The 21572-nt window shown below is 28.5% G+C and overlaps 1 protein-coding gene across 2 annotated transcripts in view; it reads right to left on the bottom strand.

The window, feature by feature from the left end:
- Fife (regulating synaptic membrane exocytosis protein fife) overlaps positions 1-21572 on the bottom strand; it is a 208394-nt gene that overhangs the window by 113323 nt on the left and 73499 nt on the right. For both annotated transcript variants that reach the window (XM_076531515.1, XM_012291762.2), the window contains exon 3: positions 15629-15737. In XM_076531515.1, the coding sequence (XP_076387630.1) occupies positions 15629-15737 (109 nt within the window). The remainder of the gene's footprint in view (positions 1-15628; positions 15738-21572) is intronic.

Genomic DNA, 21572 nt, shown 5'->3' with positions numbered 1-21572 from the left:
TGTAGGCGAAATAACTTGCTGCGTGAATCACTGCTGTTTGTCTGAACTGCATTGCTTTAATTAAGTGGAGAAGATTTCTTCTTCGATTAATTCTTATGTAAATGATTATAGGAGAAGTTTTAATTCAAATTTTATTCACAGTTTTTTTCAATGATTTTAATTCAGGGCTTCTTCGATTAAATCTTGGTCAACTAAGAATTGGAGAACTTTTAATTCAAATTTAATTCATAGTGTTTCAATAATTTTAATTCAAATCTTCTTCGATTAATTTTTATTTAATTAGTAATAGAAGAAATTTTAATTAAAATTTAATTTACAGTATTTTCGATAATTTGTATTCAAATCTTCTTCGATTAATTCTTATACAACTAAGAATAAGACAAAATCTTACGCAAATAATGCAAGTTTTAATGCAAATTTAATTAACAGTTTTTTCAATCGTTTTAGTTTACATTTTCTTCGATTAATTCTTGTTCAACTAATATTAAGACAATTTTAATTAAAATTTATTTCATAGTTTTCTCAATAACTTGAATTCAAATTTAACTTACAGTTTTTGAATAATTTTAATTCAAATTCAATTCACAGTTTTTAAATAATTTTAGTTCAAATTTAATACACAGTTTTTTGAATAATTTGAACTAAAATTTATTTCACAATTTTTCAAGTAATTTTAATTCTAAAGTAATTTTAAAGCATCGATAAAAGAACAAAACAGAAATATGTAACAAAATTGAATTAATTCTTTTACAATCATAATAATAAAATTCGTTGAACCGGCAATATAATAAGAGTGCACTGTATTTCCTGCTACACATTCGTTTCTTCCAGTTAACAATCTTAAAATCTTAAAAAAAGTAACAATTCATTAATTTCAAACAAATAATTTCAAAAGCTAAGATTTCTAGCTTACAACTTTTATTTAAACAAACAAAAAGTATAAAATATAAATAATGTAGGAAAATGTTTTTATGTCAAGAATATTAACGAAGAAAGTCGACATAGAAACATTGAAAACTTTTCAGAGGACTCAATATAATCGCAATTCTTTATAATTAAGCATTACAATTTAGTTCCTCGTGGCACAGAATGTGTTAAAGAGAGTGTCGTTGAAAATGTTGCAGTTACACAACGAAACGTTGTTGTTCTACGCTTTCCCAATTAACCTAATTGCCGCACACGAAGATTAGAACACGAAAGACGGACCACGAAAGCATCTGGAACACGAATTTCTTTTCATTAACGCCCTTTGAAGTTCTCGTTCGACGTTGTTTTCGCTTGCCTTAGAATGTTCTATTTTCTTTAGGTGTTATGAAGCGTAGATATTGTAAAATGTTTTGTAATCAGAAAAATTACTCGGTCTGTGTGATTTCTTGAAATAGTTATACTATTCTTATATAGACTTTTTATTTGTCTAAATGAATATAAAGTTAAACAATGTTTATATCTTGAAACTAAAGTAGAATACTTTTGTAAATTATTGTACATTGTAAGAAATTTTATAGAAAGAGTTCAAAGAGTTTTGAATTTTCGCGCTTTTCCTACTAGACAAAATGGCGATATATAATGCAAAGTTAAAGAATTTTTAAATCTCCAAATGAAAACGTTAGAAGACTATTGTAAACCAAAATGTACTTACAGCATTAAACTTTGTACAAAGATTTCAGACTTTTGAATTGTCCCACGTTTTTGTCTAAGACAAAACACACATATGATGATATAAAGTTAAATAGTTTTTTAAATCTTTAGGTGAAAACGTTGAAACACTTCCCTAAATCAAAGTGTACTGCATAAAATTTGATATGAACATTTCAGACTTTTAGATTTTCCCGCGTTTTTTGCCTAGACAAAATGGCTGGGGCACATAGGGGAGGATTTCATTACTTTATTTTAAAAACACTTTGTTATAATATTGTTAATAAGTTTAATATTGTTAATATGTTTAAGTTTGTTAATAAGTTATAATATTTATTTTACAAACGCTTTGTCATAATATTATTAATAAATTTGTAGAGATAAACTATAGAAAACAAAAATAGTCCTTTTAATAATTTATTGTTCATTGATTTTTATATTTTCAGTTTATATTTTAGTTTTGTCTTTTGTTCTATATTAATACAAATATATTAATACAAAACTTTAAAGTTTTAAGTTGTTTTAACAAATATTCATTGATTAGACCTTTATAACAAGGTTTGTTTTCTTTGTATTCTTTTTTTAATAAAAAGTTAAAGAGTTTCAGGATGACAAAATATTGTAAAATAACAGTTATGGCAAAGATGAAATTTTGATAATTCGGTAACTATTTTCAAGAACAGTATCTTTTTATAACTCATTCAATCGCACTGCATTATTTATTGAACTGAAGTTTCAGAAGTTTAAAGTCTCGAAGTTTCGAAGTTCCACGATTGCAGAATTTTAAAGACCATAATCCCGGTACTTTCAAAGTTTCGAAATTCCAGAGTACCTAGTTCTTATAGTTCCAACGTTTCAAAATTCTAAAAATTCTACAGTCCCTAATTCCTATAGCTTTACAGTTTCAAAATTCGAAAGTCCTTAACCACTAATGTTTTCAAATTTCAAAGTTCAAAAAATCAAACTTCTAAAGTCATAAAACCCCAAAAAGTTCTAAAATCTCCAAATTCCATATTTCCAAGATTTTATAATTGTAGAATCTCAAAATTCTAAAATCTGAAAACCCCAAAGATCTATAATTCTAAAATCTCGAAGTCCTAAAATTCTGAAATCTCAAAATTTCAAGGTTCCATATTTCCATAATTCCAAAATCTCAAAATTTCAAGATCCCACATTTGCGAAACTCTAAAACTCTAAAACCCCTAAAATTTAAACCCTATTAAACTACATTGAAATCATAAAATCCCCAAAGTTCCATATACCCAACATCCTAAAGACCCCAAAATCTCAAAGTCCCAAACTTCAAAAATCTCAAAATCCTTCCACATCCTTCAATCTCCACAAAACGCAAAAGCTAACAAAACTGTACACCGACGTATTAAACCCTTTACAAGCAATACTAGAAACTACTTCAACATCGATTCAAGTCTCAAACTTCTGTACAAATAACTGTGCAGCACCTTTTCCTAATGAGAGAAGCAATCCGTTATCGAGGAATGTCGCAAGACTTTGAAACAACGGTGTAAGCTCGAATCGATCGTCGAACTTATCTAGAAAAATTTATTCAACGTTTGAAAGTTTGTGGTCGGGGACAGATTCTCGTTCGAACAACGCAAACAAGCAGGATTACCAAAGGATCGAACGACTCAGGAGAAAATAGAGTGGAAATCCTTGCTGGAAGACAGGCAAAGGATTTCTTGCGATTTCTTTAGCTTGGGTTCTTCTTTGAAAATTCACAGCATTGTTGGAGCATAAGGGTCGTGCATGGACGACCGCGAGTCGAACGATCGCTTAATTAACCTAAAAGTTATCCAGCTATCGGTTTTATTCAGCCCTTCGTTCCTTTTTTCCGTGACAGAAAATTTATTGGCAGGCTTAACTGTCTCAATTCCATTTCACGTTCCATCGCTTCTTTACCTTTATGCGAAGCGTCATGCTATTATTTCAGATGCTCCACTTTTACGCCGTTTCGACCCGCAATTTTCAGATATAATAACGGCGAAATTTATGAAAATGTTGCAAGTTTCCGCGCGTGCAGCAAGAAGTTTAATAGTGTTGAAGTAGTTTTACGAATTATGATGTGTTTTGATATATTTTATTTTTAAAGATTATGTTTTATTAGAGAACTTGGGATATTTATATTGTTATGAGAGAAAATATGAGATAGAGAGTATTAATAATAATTGTTAATAGTTGATAATAGCGGGGTTTACTTAAAAGTTTCTGGTTCGCTCGCAAAGTAGTGCCATTTGTGGTAAAGTGGCAGCCATTTTGTTGTACTTCGTTCATCAACTGCATGTTGAATGCTACGCATATAATAATATATGTATAATTTAAAAGACATGTTAGAGCTAATTTAATAATACTTACAACTAAATGATTTGTTTTTTAGTTACTTTTTATTATATGTGGATCAATAAAGTCATTGACTACGCAAATTCATTTAAGTGTCCTTTGACGCCAATTTCAAAAAGCTAATACTACAAAACTATTTTTATATCAGAACAGAATTCAAATTAATACAAGAATTATTGTGATCACTTACATAATATTAGTTAATATATCAATATAATATATTATACAATACATTAACTTATATTATATTAATAATTTACATTAAAAAAAAAGTATATTGTTCTTCATATTTTTCCCTAATTCTTTCACCTGAATTATAAAGTGATGTACTCATAAAAATGAAGAATAAAAATTATTTTTAAAATACTCTAATTATAAAAATTAATAAGTTAGTCAATTTTAAACTAACATACTAACAGTAAATAATGAAAAGAAATTTAAAAGTTTATAAATTTAAAAACTAAAATACCGAATTTTCATGTTACTAAAGTTTGTAATTTCTTCCCATATCTTTCAACGAAACTAAATTCACTAAATTAATTCCTTTAACAAATAATTAAAAAATGATACATTAACAAACAAATAAAAATTCGATCATACAGTAAATTCATTTATACAATGTCAAATGGAACTAACGTCTAAATTCAATCAATTAAATTGACACAAATTATATAACGTGCCACGGGATTCGGCAGATAAATCATCGTAATTGATAAACGATTTCTGTTCGATTTCCAAAGTGTAATTACGTGTTGAAGCAGTACTTGTTCTTTCACGAGCAATTAGCTAAATTCGTTCGCTTTTACTTGTTACAGAACAATGAATTAATTCCAATATAATAGATTTTAATTAATATTTCCATTGTTCTTAGTCAATTTAACGCGTTGAGGAAATTGGTTTGGAAATAAGGAAATTGTAATTGACAAAGGAAATTTTATTACGATTTTAAATAACAAACTCTCTAATAAATCGTTTCCTGGGATATCTGGTTTCTAGTACTTTGCTCTTTATTAATGTTCTTTGTACAATAATATGACCAATCACATCCATCGTCCATGAATAGAGATACCAAAGAAAAGTGAAATAAATCCATCGATACTCTTGTATCAAGAGTTCTTTGTATAAACAGGAATCAATGTTAATTATCGTTGAATTTATTCAAGAAGTTTACTTTTAGTTCTTATTATCCAATCATTTTAAACGTTTTATTTTAACCTATGCAACAGGATACTTCTTAAATATTTGTATTTTAAATTATCTGGCCCTCAATAAATAAAGTAATTTTGGTCAACAAGTTTTACTTGCAGTGACAAATATCTTAGAGTAGATATTTTGATTTTTGAATACTGTAGGAACGTTTTTAATTCATGCCTTGTGAATTAAAATAAAAATGGTTTATGTTAGATTAGTAGATCGTATGAAGATTTATCTTAGGTGAACAGGGATAAAAATCGGTGGAAATTTTGAATTTTCTAATTTGAAAATTTAGAAATATGGTCATTTAGAAATTTAGGGGTTTGTCAAAATAGAAATTTCAAAAATTAATAATAAAGAAATTTCGAAATTTGGTAAGTTGGAAATTTGGTCATTTAGAAATTTAGTAATTTATATGTTTGAAAACAGAAATTTGGTAATTTGGCAAATTGGGAATTTTGAGATTTGATAATTTGCAAGTTTGGGAATTTTAAGATTTGGTAATTTGCAAGTTTAGAAATTTTGAGATATGGTAATTTGCAAGGTCGGGAATTTTAATATTTCGTAATTTGCAAGTTTGGAAATTTTAAGATTTGGTAATTTGCAAGTTTGGAAATTTTGAGATATGGTAATTTGCAAGTTTGGGAATTTTAAGATTTGGTAATTTGGAAACTTGCAAATCCAGAAATTTGCTAATTTAAAAATTTTATACTTCAGGAATTTGATGACTCAAAAATCTAGTAATTTAAAAATTTTTAAATTTAGAAATTTAGTAACTTATAAATACAATACTTCAGAAACTTTATCGAGTCCTCCTAAATTAATTCAAAAAATATATCAAAATCTGAATCCTTTCCTAATTTTTCAAATCTCCATGAAAATATTTACAGATTCAAAAGTATTAAATGATATCAAAATAAATTTCAAATTTTCATAAATCAATTAATACAAAATTATTTAGTAACATAAGAATTTTATTACCACAAAATAATAAATTATTCTTTTTGTAATATGTGTTTCAAAGCATTTCAATGTTCCATTCACTGATAACCGTTCTAATAATATCATGAATTATATTTCGCTCCATTCTGTTCGATCCATTCCCATAATTACATTGGGAACTTCAAACAATATGAAATCCATAAGAATAGTAAGGATTCTCAGATATTAAATATTTCATTAGCAGTCCTCTAACTGAATGCATTAATTAAATCCATGAATTCTCATTTAACGTTCACATACGATATTACAGAATTATATGTGTATATGAGCTATGGTATTAACTTTATTGTCCATATTTACATATCTAAAACACATCGTGCAAAGCTCTCTTTATTTCGAAGCTTCCTTTCATTTTGTAAAATATACTTTAGAGTAGTTCTGAATATTCTGAACTATTCAGAAATTCATATCAAAAGTTAGTTTATATAATAAATAATTTATGGAATTAGATTAGGTTGCAGGGTATTTATATTATTTACTCAAAAATGCTTAAAATGATGGCAATCATTATTCCGCGATAGAATTCATATTACTTGTAATAAAGTTTATATGAACCAAATAGTGGTCTTATCAAATTAACTCTTGGTTCAACAGATTATTGTTAAAGAAATAAAATGAGCGCATCTGTAAAGTCGTTTATAATGTAAATAAACAAAATTACACGATCTACAAGTTAACCTTACTTAACAATAACAAAAGTGATTATTTGCTTTCTTCGAAATTATTTTTTGAAAAAACATTATACTGCATTTTAATGTAGGACTAATAATATGAAATTACAGCTTCATGATATGAAATATACAATTCCCACTAGAGTGAAACCCCTAACAAACTTTTATACTTCACCCTATCCATCCTTAGATTATTAAATTACTTAGATTATTTATAAAATTTAATTCAACCCTTATTATTAAAAATTTACTAGAATTTATTATCTGAATAATTTTTACAATAATAATTCTTCAAAAACATTATATTTTTAGAAATCCTGAGATATTAAACCAGAATGATTCTTTTACTGATTCTACTTTACGCATATTGCAAAAGAAACATGAAGGTGTTAGTTATGTTCAGTTCGATTATTTCTAATTTTTATTTTATTCTTTATATATGTATATAGTAATAAATCTATAGATTACTTCTAAATTACTAACGCTTCTTAATCACTCATAATGCGGTTAAGATATAGTAAACAATGGCGGCTTGCGCATGCGCTCAGAGGTACTGCACCTTCTATTTACACTTGATATCATCAACAACATTTAATATAATGAATCCTTATTTATTTCATATAATGAGTCCTTATTTAATTAATATAGTGAATCCTTTCTTTTTCAAGTTTCTCTATAAATTTATATGTATACACATTTGTTTCATTTTAAACAGTTTTAAAATAACAGCTACAAATTGACTGCTCTCTCACCAATTTTACCTATGATCCACCAATTGCAAATACAATCATTGTAACGTAAGTATCCGGAATAGAATCAGTCATTGTACTTCGGCATTTGAAATACAATGACGGCAGTTTAACACAAGTGGCCTTATTCTCGAAGAGATAACACGAAGGGAACTTGAACCTGCAGCCAAGGTATTCTATTTATCCGACCTCGAACCCACTCCGTGATCCATTAATTACCTCGATGATTAACAATGCGACTGCGTTTCGAGATCAATTACAACAATGTCCTCGTCGATATCAAACGGTCGGCAAGGAGATTGAATCAAACCGTGACAGATTACAATGGTACAGTCTTGTTCGACATTGCATCGGTGAGCGGATACTCGTGTTCAGATGTTGAACACGACGAACAAGATGACCGTGATGTTTGAAAATAAAGAAACTCTTGTAATTAGTTCGACTAGATTCACGGTCCCGGGAAATGTTGCTAATCCTCTTACAAATTCAGCCGCTTTGACGATTAATTAGCCTTTGACGTCTTTAAATAGAATTCGTGCGCACGGTTTAAGCATATAGTTGTGTTTTTCAATGCGTTTAATTTTGATCATTAAATGTGGGTTATAAATTATTTTGCTAGTGATGAGGAAATTAAAATGTAGCTTATATGAAGATAATTATTATGTAGTTATAAATGTTATATTATAAAATATATTATACATTACAAATACTATACTTCATATTATATTATATTTTTAGTATGTCCAAATAATACAGACTACTTGATAATATTTAGTGTAGTATTATAAGAACTATTATATATTATTAGTATTATAAGAAGTATTATAAGATATTTAATATAGTGTTTAGCATAATATTTATACCATATAATATTTTGGGAATATTTGATTTAATATTTAATACCTTTATAATGTTATTAACATTACAATATTATAGTAGTAAATATTACTAAATATTATAGTAGTAAAAGAAAAGAAAGTAAATAGATAAAAGCAAAATTATCATTAACTCATTACTAAGTGAGCTAATCTTCACATTAATTTAAATGATTCTTCAACCTACTACTAACATTTTGAATTTGGCACCAAATTTGAAGGAATCGACCTAATTAAAGTTTCTCACAAACAATATACATAGAAATTATCTTAAAGGCAAAAAAGAATCTGCAAAATACTCGCATAAATCAGCAAAAACTTCAACTGCTATAACTACGTTTAAATACTTTATTTAAATTCGGCGCGAAATTCAAAAACTGATAGAAGTTTCAAACAAAATTCAAATTAACATAAGAATTCTTCACTTATGAAACTTGTAAAAATAATTTGTGTTAATTCTGTGTTAATTTTATTATTTTATCCTTTTTCTTATGAAACTAGTCTTTCTTTAAAGAGTTTTTAAACTGAAACTAATAATAGTTTAGTGTAATTATTTTTGTGAAATTTCAAAGTTTCAAATTATAATGCAAATTGTAATACTATTATATGATTAAAACATGTCTGATGTTCTATTTGTTGGAATACCTACGCCGTTTGATATGCAAGAACGTAATATAAACTCGTGCACGTTGATGTGTGCGTCTTTGACATGTTATATACCGTACGAGTGAGGTACCAGATGATATCCGCGGTATGCCATGATATCAAAAGCAATAAGGGAGTGATGAACAGCTTTGAAACCAGAATACTGCATCGTCAAGTATATCAGAGTTAAGAAAAGTGTTGTTATACTGTCAGCGACGTGACCTAACAATTTAATACTCTCGCGTATTGTGCTTTGGGTGAAAATTGAGAACTGAGCAATATGGAAACTTTGAAGATTTGAAAATATCAAAAGTGGGGAAGTTTGGGAGTTTGGAATTTAAAAATTGGGGTATATGCAAATTTGGGGATATGGAAATTTGCGGGTAAGGAAATTTGGAAATTTGGAAATTTGAAGGTTATGGAAATTGGGAATTTGGAGATTTGAAAAATTTGAAAATTTAGGAATTATTGGATTTAGGGTTTTAAGGAGTTGAAGATTTAAAAAGGGGAATTGGGGATTTGGAGATATGAGGATTTGAGGATTTGGGGATTTGGGGATTTGAGGATTTGGGGATTTGGGGATTTGGAGATTTAGGGATTTGGAGATTTAGGGATTTGTGGATTTAGGGATTTGTAGATTTAGGGATTTGTGGATTTAGGGATTTATGGATTTAGGGATTTGTGCATTTAGGGATTTGTGCATTTAGGGATTTGTGGATTTAGGGATTTGAGGATTTTAGAAATATGGGGATTTGAGGACTTGGAAATTTGCGAATTTGAAAATTGGAGAATTCGGGGATTCAGGGATTCGGGGATTCGGGGATTCGGGGAATGGGGATTTGGGGATTTCCGGATTTAGAGGGATTTAGGAATTTGGGAAATTGGGAAATTGAGAAATTGAGAAATTGAAAATTTGGGAATTTGCGAATTTGTAATTTAGGAGTTTTTGAAATTGGAGAACTAGAAATTTGGGAATTTGGGAATTTGGGAAATTGGAAAATTTGGATATTAAGAAATTGAGAAATTGGAAAATTGGGAAATTGGGAAATTGGGAAATTGGGAAATTGGGAAATTGGGAAATTGGGAAATTGGGAAATTGGGAAATCGGGAAATTGAGAAATTGGAAAAAGGAATTTGGAGATTCGAAAATTTGATACTTTAAAGTTTGAAATTTTACATAATCAAAATTCACATTACATTTGACTAAATTAATATTCTCTAAATTGGAATTTACACAATTATCATATTTTCTCACTTACACATTCATGCATTATTTTAATTTTCCTCATTTTACTACATAGAGATAATGTACTAAATATAATTATAGTGAGTTATAGTGCCTCGTATCTAGCCATTTCCCTAGGGACGCCTACGTGCTTCATACTTAATAATATTGCTTCATAGCAAGAAATACTAGAACGTAACATTTACAATCCATCCTCAAAATAAAACTTAACCCACATTTTAAGTATATAATTACTGCTCTATACAACAATAAAAAGGAGCAAAAACGTTACCAAGTTCCCTAGCACAGAAATTATTTCGCTGTCTGGTTAAGCAAAAGAGCTCACACTAAAGGATTCAACCCCTTTAGAATGATTTACGGTAACGACGAAATTAACAAGAACTTCTGAACTTTGATGAATATTTATGCAACATTTCATATAAACGCTCATTAGCCTTGGTTGTATTTAACTTAACTTAACTCTACCAACCAGTTCACCACTGTTCATACTGTTTAAACGCACAGAAAGATTGCCGGTATGGAGGTGGGAACTTGTTCACATTTACGCTAAAGTTTCCCAACAGCTACTTAGATATATCATGTTTTAAACGGAATGTAATTTAATCAACATTCTTGCAAAATTAATTTATTCTTTGAATATGTCATTTATTTTCCTTATGAATGTTTTAAAGCAAAATTTGTTTGATTTTAATTGATAATTAGGCGGGGGGTGTTTTTGTTAGAATTTCAAATCTTATTACAAGATTTAAAATCTTTTGGAAAAAAAGGAAAAAAGGAGGAAAACGTTTTAAATGTTTGTACAGCTGTTAGTGGATAATAACGTTTTATAATAATGTTTATAATAAATAAAATTAAATTATGTTTTATAATAAGTAAAAGTATAATGATGATACTAAAGAAGTAAATATGTGTAATGTAAATAGATATGGAAGAATTATGTATCCATTTAAATATCCTTATATCTAAATTAACAAATATTATACAAATAAATAATAATAACAATAAACATGTAAATAAATAAAAAAATATTAATAGCCCTTAGGTTCAAATATTTAAATACCTTTATATGTAAATAAACAATCACATAACCAAATAATGGGTAATGTAACAAATAGCTGATTACATACATGAAGTAGTAAGTACGTAGATGAATAGTTTGGGCAGATAATTAAATAGATCGTTAAATAGTCAGATATAATTACACAGTTAAACAATAATATATGAACCGCTAAATCATCAGCATGGCACTTCGCTTCTGTGACAGCAACGTGACTGTCGCAATATCTACATTTGTATTGCAAATCCTCTCTACTCAATTTCTGTTCCACCCCCATCCATGTATAAACATAGAAATCACAGCGATTCAAGTTACCGTGGATCGAGTTTAATCCAATAATTGAACAAGACAGCATTGTATTCGAGAATGGCGAGAAAGGGTAATTTCGAAGGAAAACTACCCCATCTTAATCGACAGCTTTCGAAAAAGGGTCGTCCATAAAGGTAGCGGGAACACAAAAGGTGGTACGAGAACGAGAAGAATACGTAGTGTCGCAAAGAAAACTGTTTCCACGGAGAGTTTATTTCATTTGGTAAATTCGATGAGAAAGACTGTAACGAAGGGAGAACCGAGAGGATCTCGTTGGAAAGTAGGTCAGATGGTTTCTTCGAAGAAGCCAAGCCCTCTTTCGAAATTGCAAATATCTGTCGAGCTCCGTGAACAAATTTTTCAGCCGGATTTCTTTCTTTTCCGATAGATACTGAGTCGGATCCCTTTCCGCGGAATTCAATACCGACCTTTTCCACCAGGATAATTTATCGTCAAATTAACATCATTATGCTGGTGTTCCGATTTTCTCTGCAATCAATTCTATTTTTATACAATTCTGATTTTACGGTACAGTTGTGTTTCGATCGGGGATGCATCCGCGAATGTCAAAGGGGATTAAGTTATATTGTACAGAAATTATAGACATGAAATGATTTTCAGTTTATTTGAATTTTATTGTTATTTGGTTAGTTTGACATTTTCGTTATTAAATTATTTGAACGTTATTGTTGTTCAATGGTTTAAATGTCAGTCATGTTATATAATTTAAATTTAATAGTATTCAATTATTTTACTTTTATTACTATTAAATTATTTCAATTTTATTGTTGTTATTTGAGTATTATTATTATTCAATTATTTAAATTTAATTACTGTGAAAATATTTGAATTTTATTGTTATTATTTGGGTGTTATTATTAATCAATTATTTAAAATTTATTACTATGAAATTACTTGAATTATTATTATTATTTGAATGTCATTATTAATCAATTATTTAAATTTTATTACTATGACATTATTTGAATTTTACTGTTATTATTTGAGTGTTATTATTAATCAATTATTAAAATTTTATTACTATGAAATTGTTTGAATTTTAATGTTATTATTTGAATACTATTATTATTGCAATTATGTATTTAAATTTTATTACTATGAAATTATTTGAATTTTATTGTAATTATTTGAATCTTATTATTAATCAATTATTTAAATTTTATTACTATGAAATTATTTAAAAATGTAATCATATGTAGAGCTCATACGATATCATGTATCACACACGATAAAAAATAATATGTGTCATTAATTAATTTACATCGAAATAAAATTAATACAAAACGTGTTAGAATTTCAAGCAATGCAAATACTATCAAAAGGAATATTATTTTATATTATGTGTAATTTAATATTTTAAAAATATAAATACTTTAATAATAATACAATTTACGTAATTTAACAATAATGAATTTCAAACAATTTAATAATAATAAAATACAATTTAATAGTACCAAAATTCAAGTAATAAAATAATAATACAAATCAAATTATTGAACTGCTATAAAATTCAGATAATTTAATAAATTTCGAACGATAAAATAATAATACAATTAAAATCATTGAACAGTAATAAAATTTAAATAATTAAATAATAATAACACTCAAATTAGCAACAATAAAATTCAAATAATTTCATAGTAATAAAATTTAAATAATTGAATAATAATAATACTCAAATAACAACAATAAAATAAAAAATTAAGAATAAAATTAATGAATACACGTGCACATAAAATAGCAGCAATTTTCACAAAACGCACAACCAGAAAATAATTTACTGGAATAAGGGTAGATTATTTCAGCGCACGTCAATGGAGAAGAACGTAATTTAATAAAGGAATGAAAAGGAAGTAATTGAAACAGATGAACGTAACGTGCATTTGCGTGTTTACTTTTATAATCAAGTCCCTGCAAAAAAAAGTACACATAGTAACAGACATTAGCAATCAAATGTTCGTTGCTTTTATGCTAATTAATTTGAAGAAAACGAGGAAAATAAAGATCTCCAGACCAGAGACAGAATAAGATCGTAATCAAGAAACTGCGTTCAAATGACAAATGGGCCCCTACAAAAGCTGAATAAATTATACTTGTCGGTTGCGTAATTTCCAGCAAATTATTTCGCCTTTGAAAAAAAAAGACGAAGCACAAAGAGAAAACGAAATCCGTAGTTCTGTGATTATCCTCGGGCTCTCTCACTTTCCTGCCACGTTTACCTCCGTTTAAACGCAGCCCAACCATAATTAAGTAAAAAACAAGCTATTTATGCAGGGTTTGTTAGCTAGAAGAATACAATTTCTCTTTGTTTGTTGCTTTTGCTTAAATAGAGCTTGTTGTTAACACCTTATCCGTTAAGACATCTTGAGAAACTTGAGGAACTCTGTATTTGAATTATAGTCGCGATGAAACGCCACCAAAATGCAGTACTTAACATTTCAAGGACGTAAAATGATCTTTCAAATGAAAATAGAGTAATACAGGTTTCTGTAATGGTGGCAAACATGTGGTCGAATATTTGCATCGAAATTTTGATTGAAATTATTTTATCAAGTATATAATCTCTTTAACTCTTATTATAAATAAAACTTGATAAAATTTGCAATAAAGCTTGCAAACGTCAAAAAATAGTTTAGAGTCAATAAATTGAAGTTACGTACAGCTGTATACAAAATAACTAATTAGAACTATTATTAATTACTAAATCACTTATATACTTCTTCAACATAAATAACGCTATCTACAATGCAACATAAATTTGTATAGATATAACAAAAGTCTAAAAAGGATCTCAAATGGAAATTTGAGGACCTATTTAGGCTTAGGAAATTGAGAAATTTGGAAATTGGAAAAATGGGAAAATGGGAAAATGGGAAATTGGGAAATTGGGAAATTGGGAAATTGGGAAATTAGGAAATTGGGAAATTGGGAAATTGAGAAATTGAGAAATTGAGAAATTGAGAAATTGAGAAGTTGAGAAATTGAGAAATTGAGAAATTGAGAAATTGGGAAATTGGGAAATTGGGAAATTGAGAAATTAAGAAATTGAGAAATTGAGAAATTGAGAAGTTGAGAAATTGAGAAATTGAGAAATTGAGAAATTGAGAAATTAAGAAGTTGAGAAATTGAGAAATTGAGAAATTGAGAAATTGAGAAATTGAGAAATTGAGAAATTGAGAAATTGAGAAATTGAGAAATTGAGAAATTGAGAAATTGAGAAATTGAGAAATTGAGAAATTGAGAAATTGAGAAATTGAGAAATTGAGAAATTGAGAAATTGAGAAATTGAGAAATTGAGAAATTGAGAAATTGAGAAATTGAGAAATTGAGAAATTGAGAAATTGAGAAATTGAGAAATTGAGAAATTGAGAAATTGAGAAATTGAGAAATTGAGAAATTGAGAAATTGAGAAATTGAGAAATTGAGAAATTGAGAAATTGAGAAATTGAGAAATTGAGAAATTGAGAAATTGAGAAATTGAGAAATTGAGAAATTGAGAAATTGGGAAATTGAGAAATTGAGAAATTGAGAAATTGGAAAATGGAGATCAAAATATAATGGCACATTACATTAATGAATTTAGATATTAATAGTAAACTTCACGTTACATATAATTGTTTTAAAATGTAACTGACATAGCATCTGTTCACTTTCATCAAAAACACTCAGCTTATAAAAACCTTATTGATGTTTCAAAAAACTGGTACTTTTGCCTTAACTTTTGTTATCTGTTACATAATAAATTATCCAGCTAAAGAAGCAACTTTTCGACGTAAATACTCCATCGGGAAAGCAGACAAGAAATAGAGATTTCAGGTTGATACAGACACGAAATTAGTAGACTAGTCAGGATGAGTAATGGAACTTACCGTCCCGTATCACACCACTTCCCAATTGCCTCCATTTGCTGAAGGTGGTGCCGCCATCATCCGGCGTAACCGATCCGGTTGTTCCGGAATCTGGTTGCGTCGTCACCATCTACGACAGAAAATAATGTTCCCCATGAAACTAACCAAAGCAAACCCTTCTTTCGATGTATTCAACGTTCCTATGTCAAGGATGGATCAATACTCACTTAACGTGTAATTTACAATTTAAATTTCATTTGAAATTCTCTCGCATTCTCATTTCCTACGTGCTACGCTGTTTCTTTAAATAATATCCTTCTGATGTATGAAATCCATTTGGAATTTCAGAACTCCATTTGCGTGTATCAACACCTGATATAAACATCGCTGACCATACTTTGCGTTTACTTTTGGACTATGCATTAAAGTATATTTTTATATACTTTAAATATTATTTAAACCATAATGTTTGTTGCAATTTTTAACGTTACAGTGTTATTATCAGCTGTTGTTCAGCTGATCAGAAAAATATTTTTAACATTCTAAATTTGAAATTTATTTTAATTTATCCTAATTTTTGAACATGGATCCGAAGGTTAATTCAGGAACATTAATTCTTAATTGTATAGGGTGTTTCAAAGTTCATCCATGCTTTGGATATTCAGTAAGTTTTAAGTTATAAAATAATGTTAGATTAGATTATGTATTATATAAGGTTAAAATAAAAATGTTAGATGCTACTGATGGTAGGCCATTTTAAACGTCAGTAATTTTAGAGGAGTCAACAGATCAGCTTAATGCTTGTATAATATACAATACTAGTCCAAATTTGGTAATTGAGGAATTTAGAGATTCGGGAATTTGGGAATCAGGAAATTTCAAAATTTGGGTAATTGCGATATTAGGAGATTGGGAATTGGGTAATGTTGGAATTGGAAATGTTGGGAAATTGAAAAATTGACAAATGTTGGCAAATTGGGAAATTGGGTAATTGGGTAATTGGGAAATTGGGAAATAGAGTGATTGGAATTTTGAGAAATTGGGAAGTTAGAAAACTAAGAAATTGAAAAATTGGAAAATTGAAAATTTAAGAAATTGGGAATTGGGTAAATTCGGAATTGAGTAAATATGAAATTAAGTAATGTTGGAAATATGGGAAATTACGAAATTAAAAAGTTGAGAAATTGGAAAATTACAAAATTGGGAAATTGGGAAGTTGAAGCTTTAAAAATTTGAGATTTTGAAAAATTGAATATTTGAACGCTATAAACGCCATATAACAAGCTAATAAATGTGTAATACTATAATATAGCCTACAAACTCCATTCAAATTTGCACATAGCAATATTGTTATCAGTACATAATCGATCATGTACAATGTAGAGTAGTGTACACTGATACATAGGAATGCATGTAAGGATTAGTGTATTGTGTCCTTCGCCCTTCGATCCATAAGCAGGGTATAATAGAGGCTTGGCTTTTGGTTGGGGTCCAAAGAGGCCAGAGAGAAGCACACGCCATCGTAATCCGAGTGAACGATGGAATCTCGGAATGCAAATTCAACGGGGGAATATTAAACGGCCGATATTGTACCATTGGACTTCTGGTAATGCATAGTCGACGCACTGCACCATATGGTGTTCCAAACGTGAGTTTTCACCGACAGCAAGGGAAACGAAAACATGGAACCTCTCACTACCCGAAATCCGTACACTACCGTCCAAAAATTATTTTCCTTTTTTGTTTAAACAATTTTTTATCCGATTTTTAATTCACTTAGTTCTATTTGGTTTCATTTCTCTTCTTATTTACACATTTTGTGATGTTTTATTTCAATTTGATTTGAGTTTAAGATTTGGTTTGAGATTAATTTTAGTTACTCTACTTTCATATTTTCTACATTCAATTTTAATTTTAATTTAATTTGTTTTCAATTATTTTTTTCTCTTATTTTGAAAGTCGAGTTTAGTTTTATTTTTAATTTGAATTTAATTTTATTTCACTTACAGCCTTCTTAGTTATTTAAATTCAAATTTCATTTTATTTTGAGTTCTTTACTTTCTCATGTTTTACGTTCAAATTTCGTTTCAATTTCCATGTTAATTTAACTTCATATTAATTATCATATTTTCAATCTTTCAACTTCGATTTTAATTTCATTTTATTTTGGTTGCTTTACTTTCCTTTTCTCGTTTTGTTGTATCCTTCAATTATTCTATTCTTCGAGGTCTTACAGCTACATGAATGTTCGTTTATTTTCAAATTCTTAATTAATATTAATTATTAATGAATTGAATAAATTTTTTAATTCAAGTTTTCAATTTTCTATCTCATATTACTATATTTACAGATGCAATTTGAACTACTGATTAAAATTACTGATGATGTGTATAATTTTGCTATACACACCAAAATGTATGTGCATATGTATATGTGTATAAAAATACATATGTACGATAAGAGATAACAAAGACCTATCATGAATAAAAATTGCTTATTCATTCAATTTTTACCTTGTGTTCTTCTAATCATTTCTAATTACAAATTAACTTAATTTTGTAGCCTATATTGTTAACGGAATAGTCATTTTCAACAAGTAAAAGTTTACATTTATTTCTTCAATCTCTTTCGAGATACGTGTGAAGTTTAGTACATGTCCTAAAACTTTTGGATGATACTGTGTATCGGATAACGTTGACGAGGATATAAAAGTGAAACGGTTCCCCGAATGGGCAGACCTTTTGCATCGACGATTTGAATCGACTAAATTTTTATGCGTCCATTATGCTCGCTCTCTGAAACGACGTGATCGTAGAAATGCGTGAACCGATTGCTAACGAGGAATTTATAACGTATGATACGTATTTTTTTGGTTATTTCTTCTAAAGTACTTTTTATATTATTTACGATGTTGCGCACTGTTTCAAATTTCTTTCTTCTTGAAAATCTGTTAATTTAACAATGTACACTCGAAGGGTGACGCACATTCGCTATTTGGTTTAATACAACAATTAGAAATAAATGTTTGTTAACTAACTCTATAATGTTGTATGTTACTATATAATGTAACGTTTAAACATAGTGAAACACACAACAATAATAATTAATAAGCGAAAATAATAACTTTAACGAAATTGTGTCAAACCCATGAACTTGAAGGTTTTATTTATTTTTTGAATTTTGTATTTTATTTTTTGTATTCAAGTATTTTTGTATATTTTTATTATGAATTGTCATATTAAGCTCCTGAAAATCATTTATTAGTAACTTATTGGTCATCTCATTTTAAAGACATTGAATGAAGAATATTCAAACTATATCAAAGTAAAAATACGAAATTGATAGTGAATTCTAAAATATGAATATAACCAGTTATATTTCGACGAATTCAAAGCAAGTGGAAAATCAACGAGGCAACAAAGTCTGACACGACAGGTAACAAAGTCGACGTTGAAAAAGAAATCGCCCCTCGGGAACGTTGAAGCTCGAAGAAATTTAATCCCCTCCTGTCAACCATGGATCTTGACACGAACTTGAAACAATGCCGTTTAATCTATACTCGGCACGAACTGGTTACCAGATAAAGGAATATAAGTCATTGTCGGTTGATACTAACTCACGTCAGATTGCCTTGATACAAAGAAATAGACCGTGTTTACGAATCATGGTGTAAATTTCACAGCAGGCGCCATAAATTTGATGGAACACGGTTCTGAAAGGGTGAAACTGCTACGGAAATTAATATTGATGCGTTCATCCATTTTTGTGTGTTTGTGAATGAAAGGAACAAAGTGTTAAACATTATAGGTATTCAGGTTGTGATTTTTTTACTTTTGAGATTTGAGAAGAGAAAAGTGGCAAAATATGGTGTAATTATATATTATACTATATGTAGTTCTATGTATTATATATTACTTATATCATATATAATATAATATTACTATCATATATTATAGTAATATGTAAATATAAGGTTATTTAATACAATTTGTAAGCTAATCAGAAGTAAATTATTCACGAGTGAGGAATTGTTTAAAATTTGAAAAATTTGAGATTTGGGGTTTTAGAGAAAAAAAGTCTTCAATATAACAATTCAGAGATTTAAGGATCTGACATTTTGATAGTTTGCAAGTTTGTAATTTTGAAAATACAAAAAATTGAGAATTTGGCAATTTGGGAAATTTGGGAATTTTGGAAATTAGAAAATGGGATGTTAGAGTATCGTGATATGTCGAGAGATGTCGCGAATTAACAAAATCGGCATTCATTTGTCAATGCATCGCGAATCGCAGAGACGCGCATTTTGGCGGCAGTGCGAGTATAGACGCCGTAAAATAAAGACGTATTGTAACACACATTAATTTTATATAATAAAACTGCGTAAAAAACCAACATGGGAAAATTGTAAATTTGAGAAACTGGGAAACTGGGAAATTGGGAAATTGGGAAATTGGGAAATTGGGAAATTTGGTAAATTGACAAATTGGAAATTTGGGAAATTGGGAATTTGGAACATTGAGAAGTTGAAAATTTGGGAACTTAGAAAATTGAGAAATTGGAAATTGGAAATTTTGAAATAGGAAATTGAGAAATTGGAAATTGGAAATTTGAAAATTTGGAAAATTGAGAAATTAGGAAATTGAAAATTTGGAAAATTGAGAAATTGGGAAATTGAAAATTTGGGAAATTGAAAAATTGGAAAATTGAGAAATTGAAAAATTGGAAATTTGGGAAATTCGAAAATTAGGATGATAACTTGGGAATTTAGGAATTTGTGAATTTGTGAATTTGTGAATTTGAGAATTTAAGAATTTGGAAATTTGAAAATTTGAAAATTTGAAGGATTAAAAAATTGAAAGTTTGAGAACTTAAAAATTTGAGGGTTTAAAGTTTGAAAATTAAAAAATTACTAAACTTGAATATTCAAAAATATAGTAATTTGAAAATCACTTATAAAATAATTCCCTAGCATCCTCCACCAAATAAAATAATCTAGTAAATTTTAATATCTAATACACGAACGAACATTTAATTTCCCTCGTCATGTAATAAAATATTAAAAGGTTTGTGCCTGTAACTGGCTGTAACATCTAAAGCACAGACGAGAATTCTTTATTCAAAAATCTATAATGTATCTGACGGGCTAATTTAATCCATAATTAATCTAAGTCATCTAGGAAAATTGCACGTGATTTTCACGGATGATTAACACCGTAAAATAGCCAGCGTAATTTCCCATAAAGGGAATTTAATCCTTCAGAGCGAACAATTGTGTTCCGATGTTAAATCGACCTAAATCTTCCGTGCACTTGTAAAAAGTGAAAAAAAAAAAAACTTAATCCCAGTTTAATCTCGGTTATTTTCGGCTTCCCTGTGTCGAATTCATTTTCCCCTGGAAACGTTTCTTGCGTGGGCGAGGTTCTTCTCAACTTTATGTTATAATGGACGTAATTCGCGTTTCATAATCAGGTAGAAAAGAAAAATAATCAAATAAAGAATGCCGTGAAAAGAGTTCTGATTAAAGCGAATCGTTGGTTATCTGAACACGTACTAGGTCCCTGTTTTCCATTTAGAAAGAAATCCTTTCGTATTGAAGGGTAAATTTCAATAAAAAAAAAATTTACGGTTGTGACGGTAATGGAAGGTGTATTTTTTTATGGTGTAATATAAAAAGATGTTATGAAGAAAATTTTTGTGTAAAATATGCAAATATTTGGTGAATTTATAACAATTGTAATTTGGGATGTTACTAAATGTCATAAAATAGTGTAAAGTAAATTGTAAAATCTTATAAAATATTGTAAAACATAAAATATAAAATGTTACTAAATATTGTGAAAAAAACTAGTTACTCTAATTCTTGATACTATATATATAGTACATACTAAAATAATTAATAAAATAATTGTTGCTGATTCTAAAGATACCATACTAGTATTTTGAAGAGGATTGAGACTTCTATTTC

Source organism: Megachile rotundata, chromosome 5 (assembly GCF_050947335.1).
Source record: "Megachile rotundata isolate GNS110a chromosome 5, iyMegRotu1, whole genome shotgun sequence".
In the NCBI taxonomy this organism is placed as follows: Eukaryota; Metazoa; Arthropoda; class Insecta; order Hymenoptera; family Megachilidae; genus Megachile; species Megachile rotundata.
This window is presented reverse-complemented; position numbering and strand designations above follow the sequence as displayed.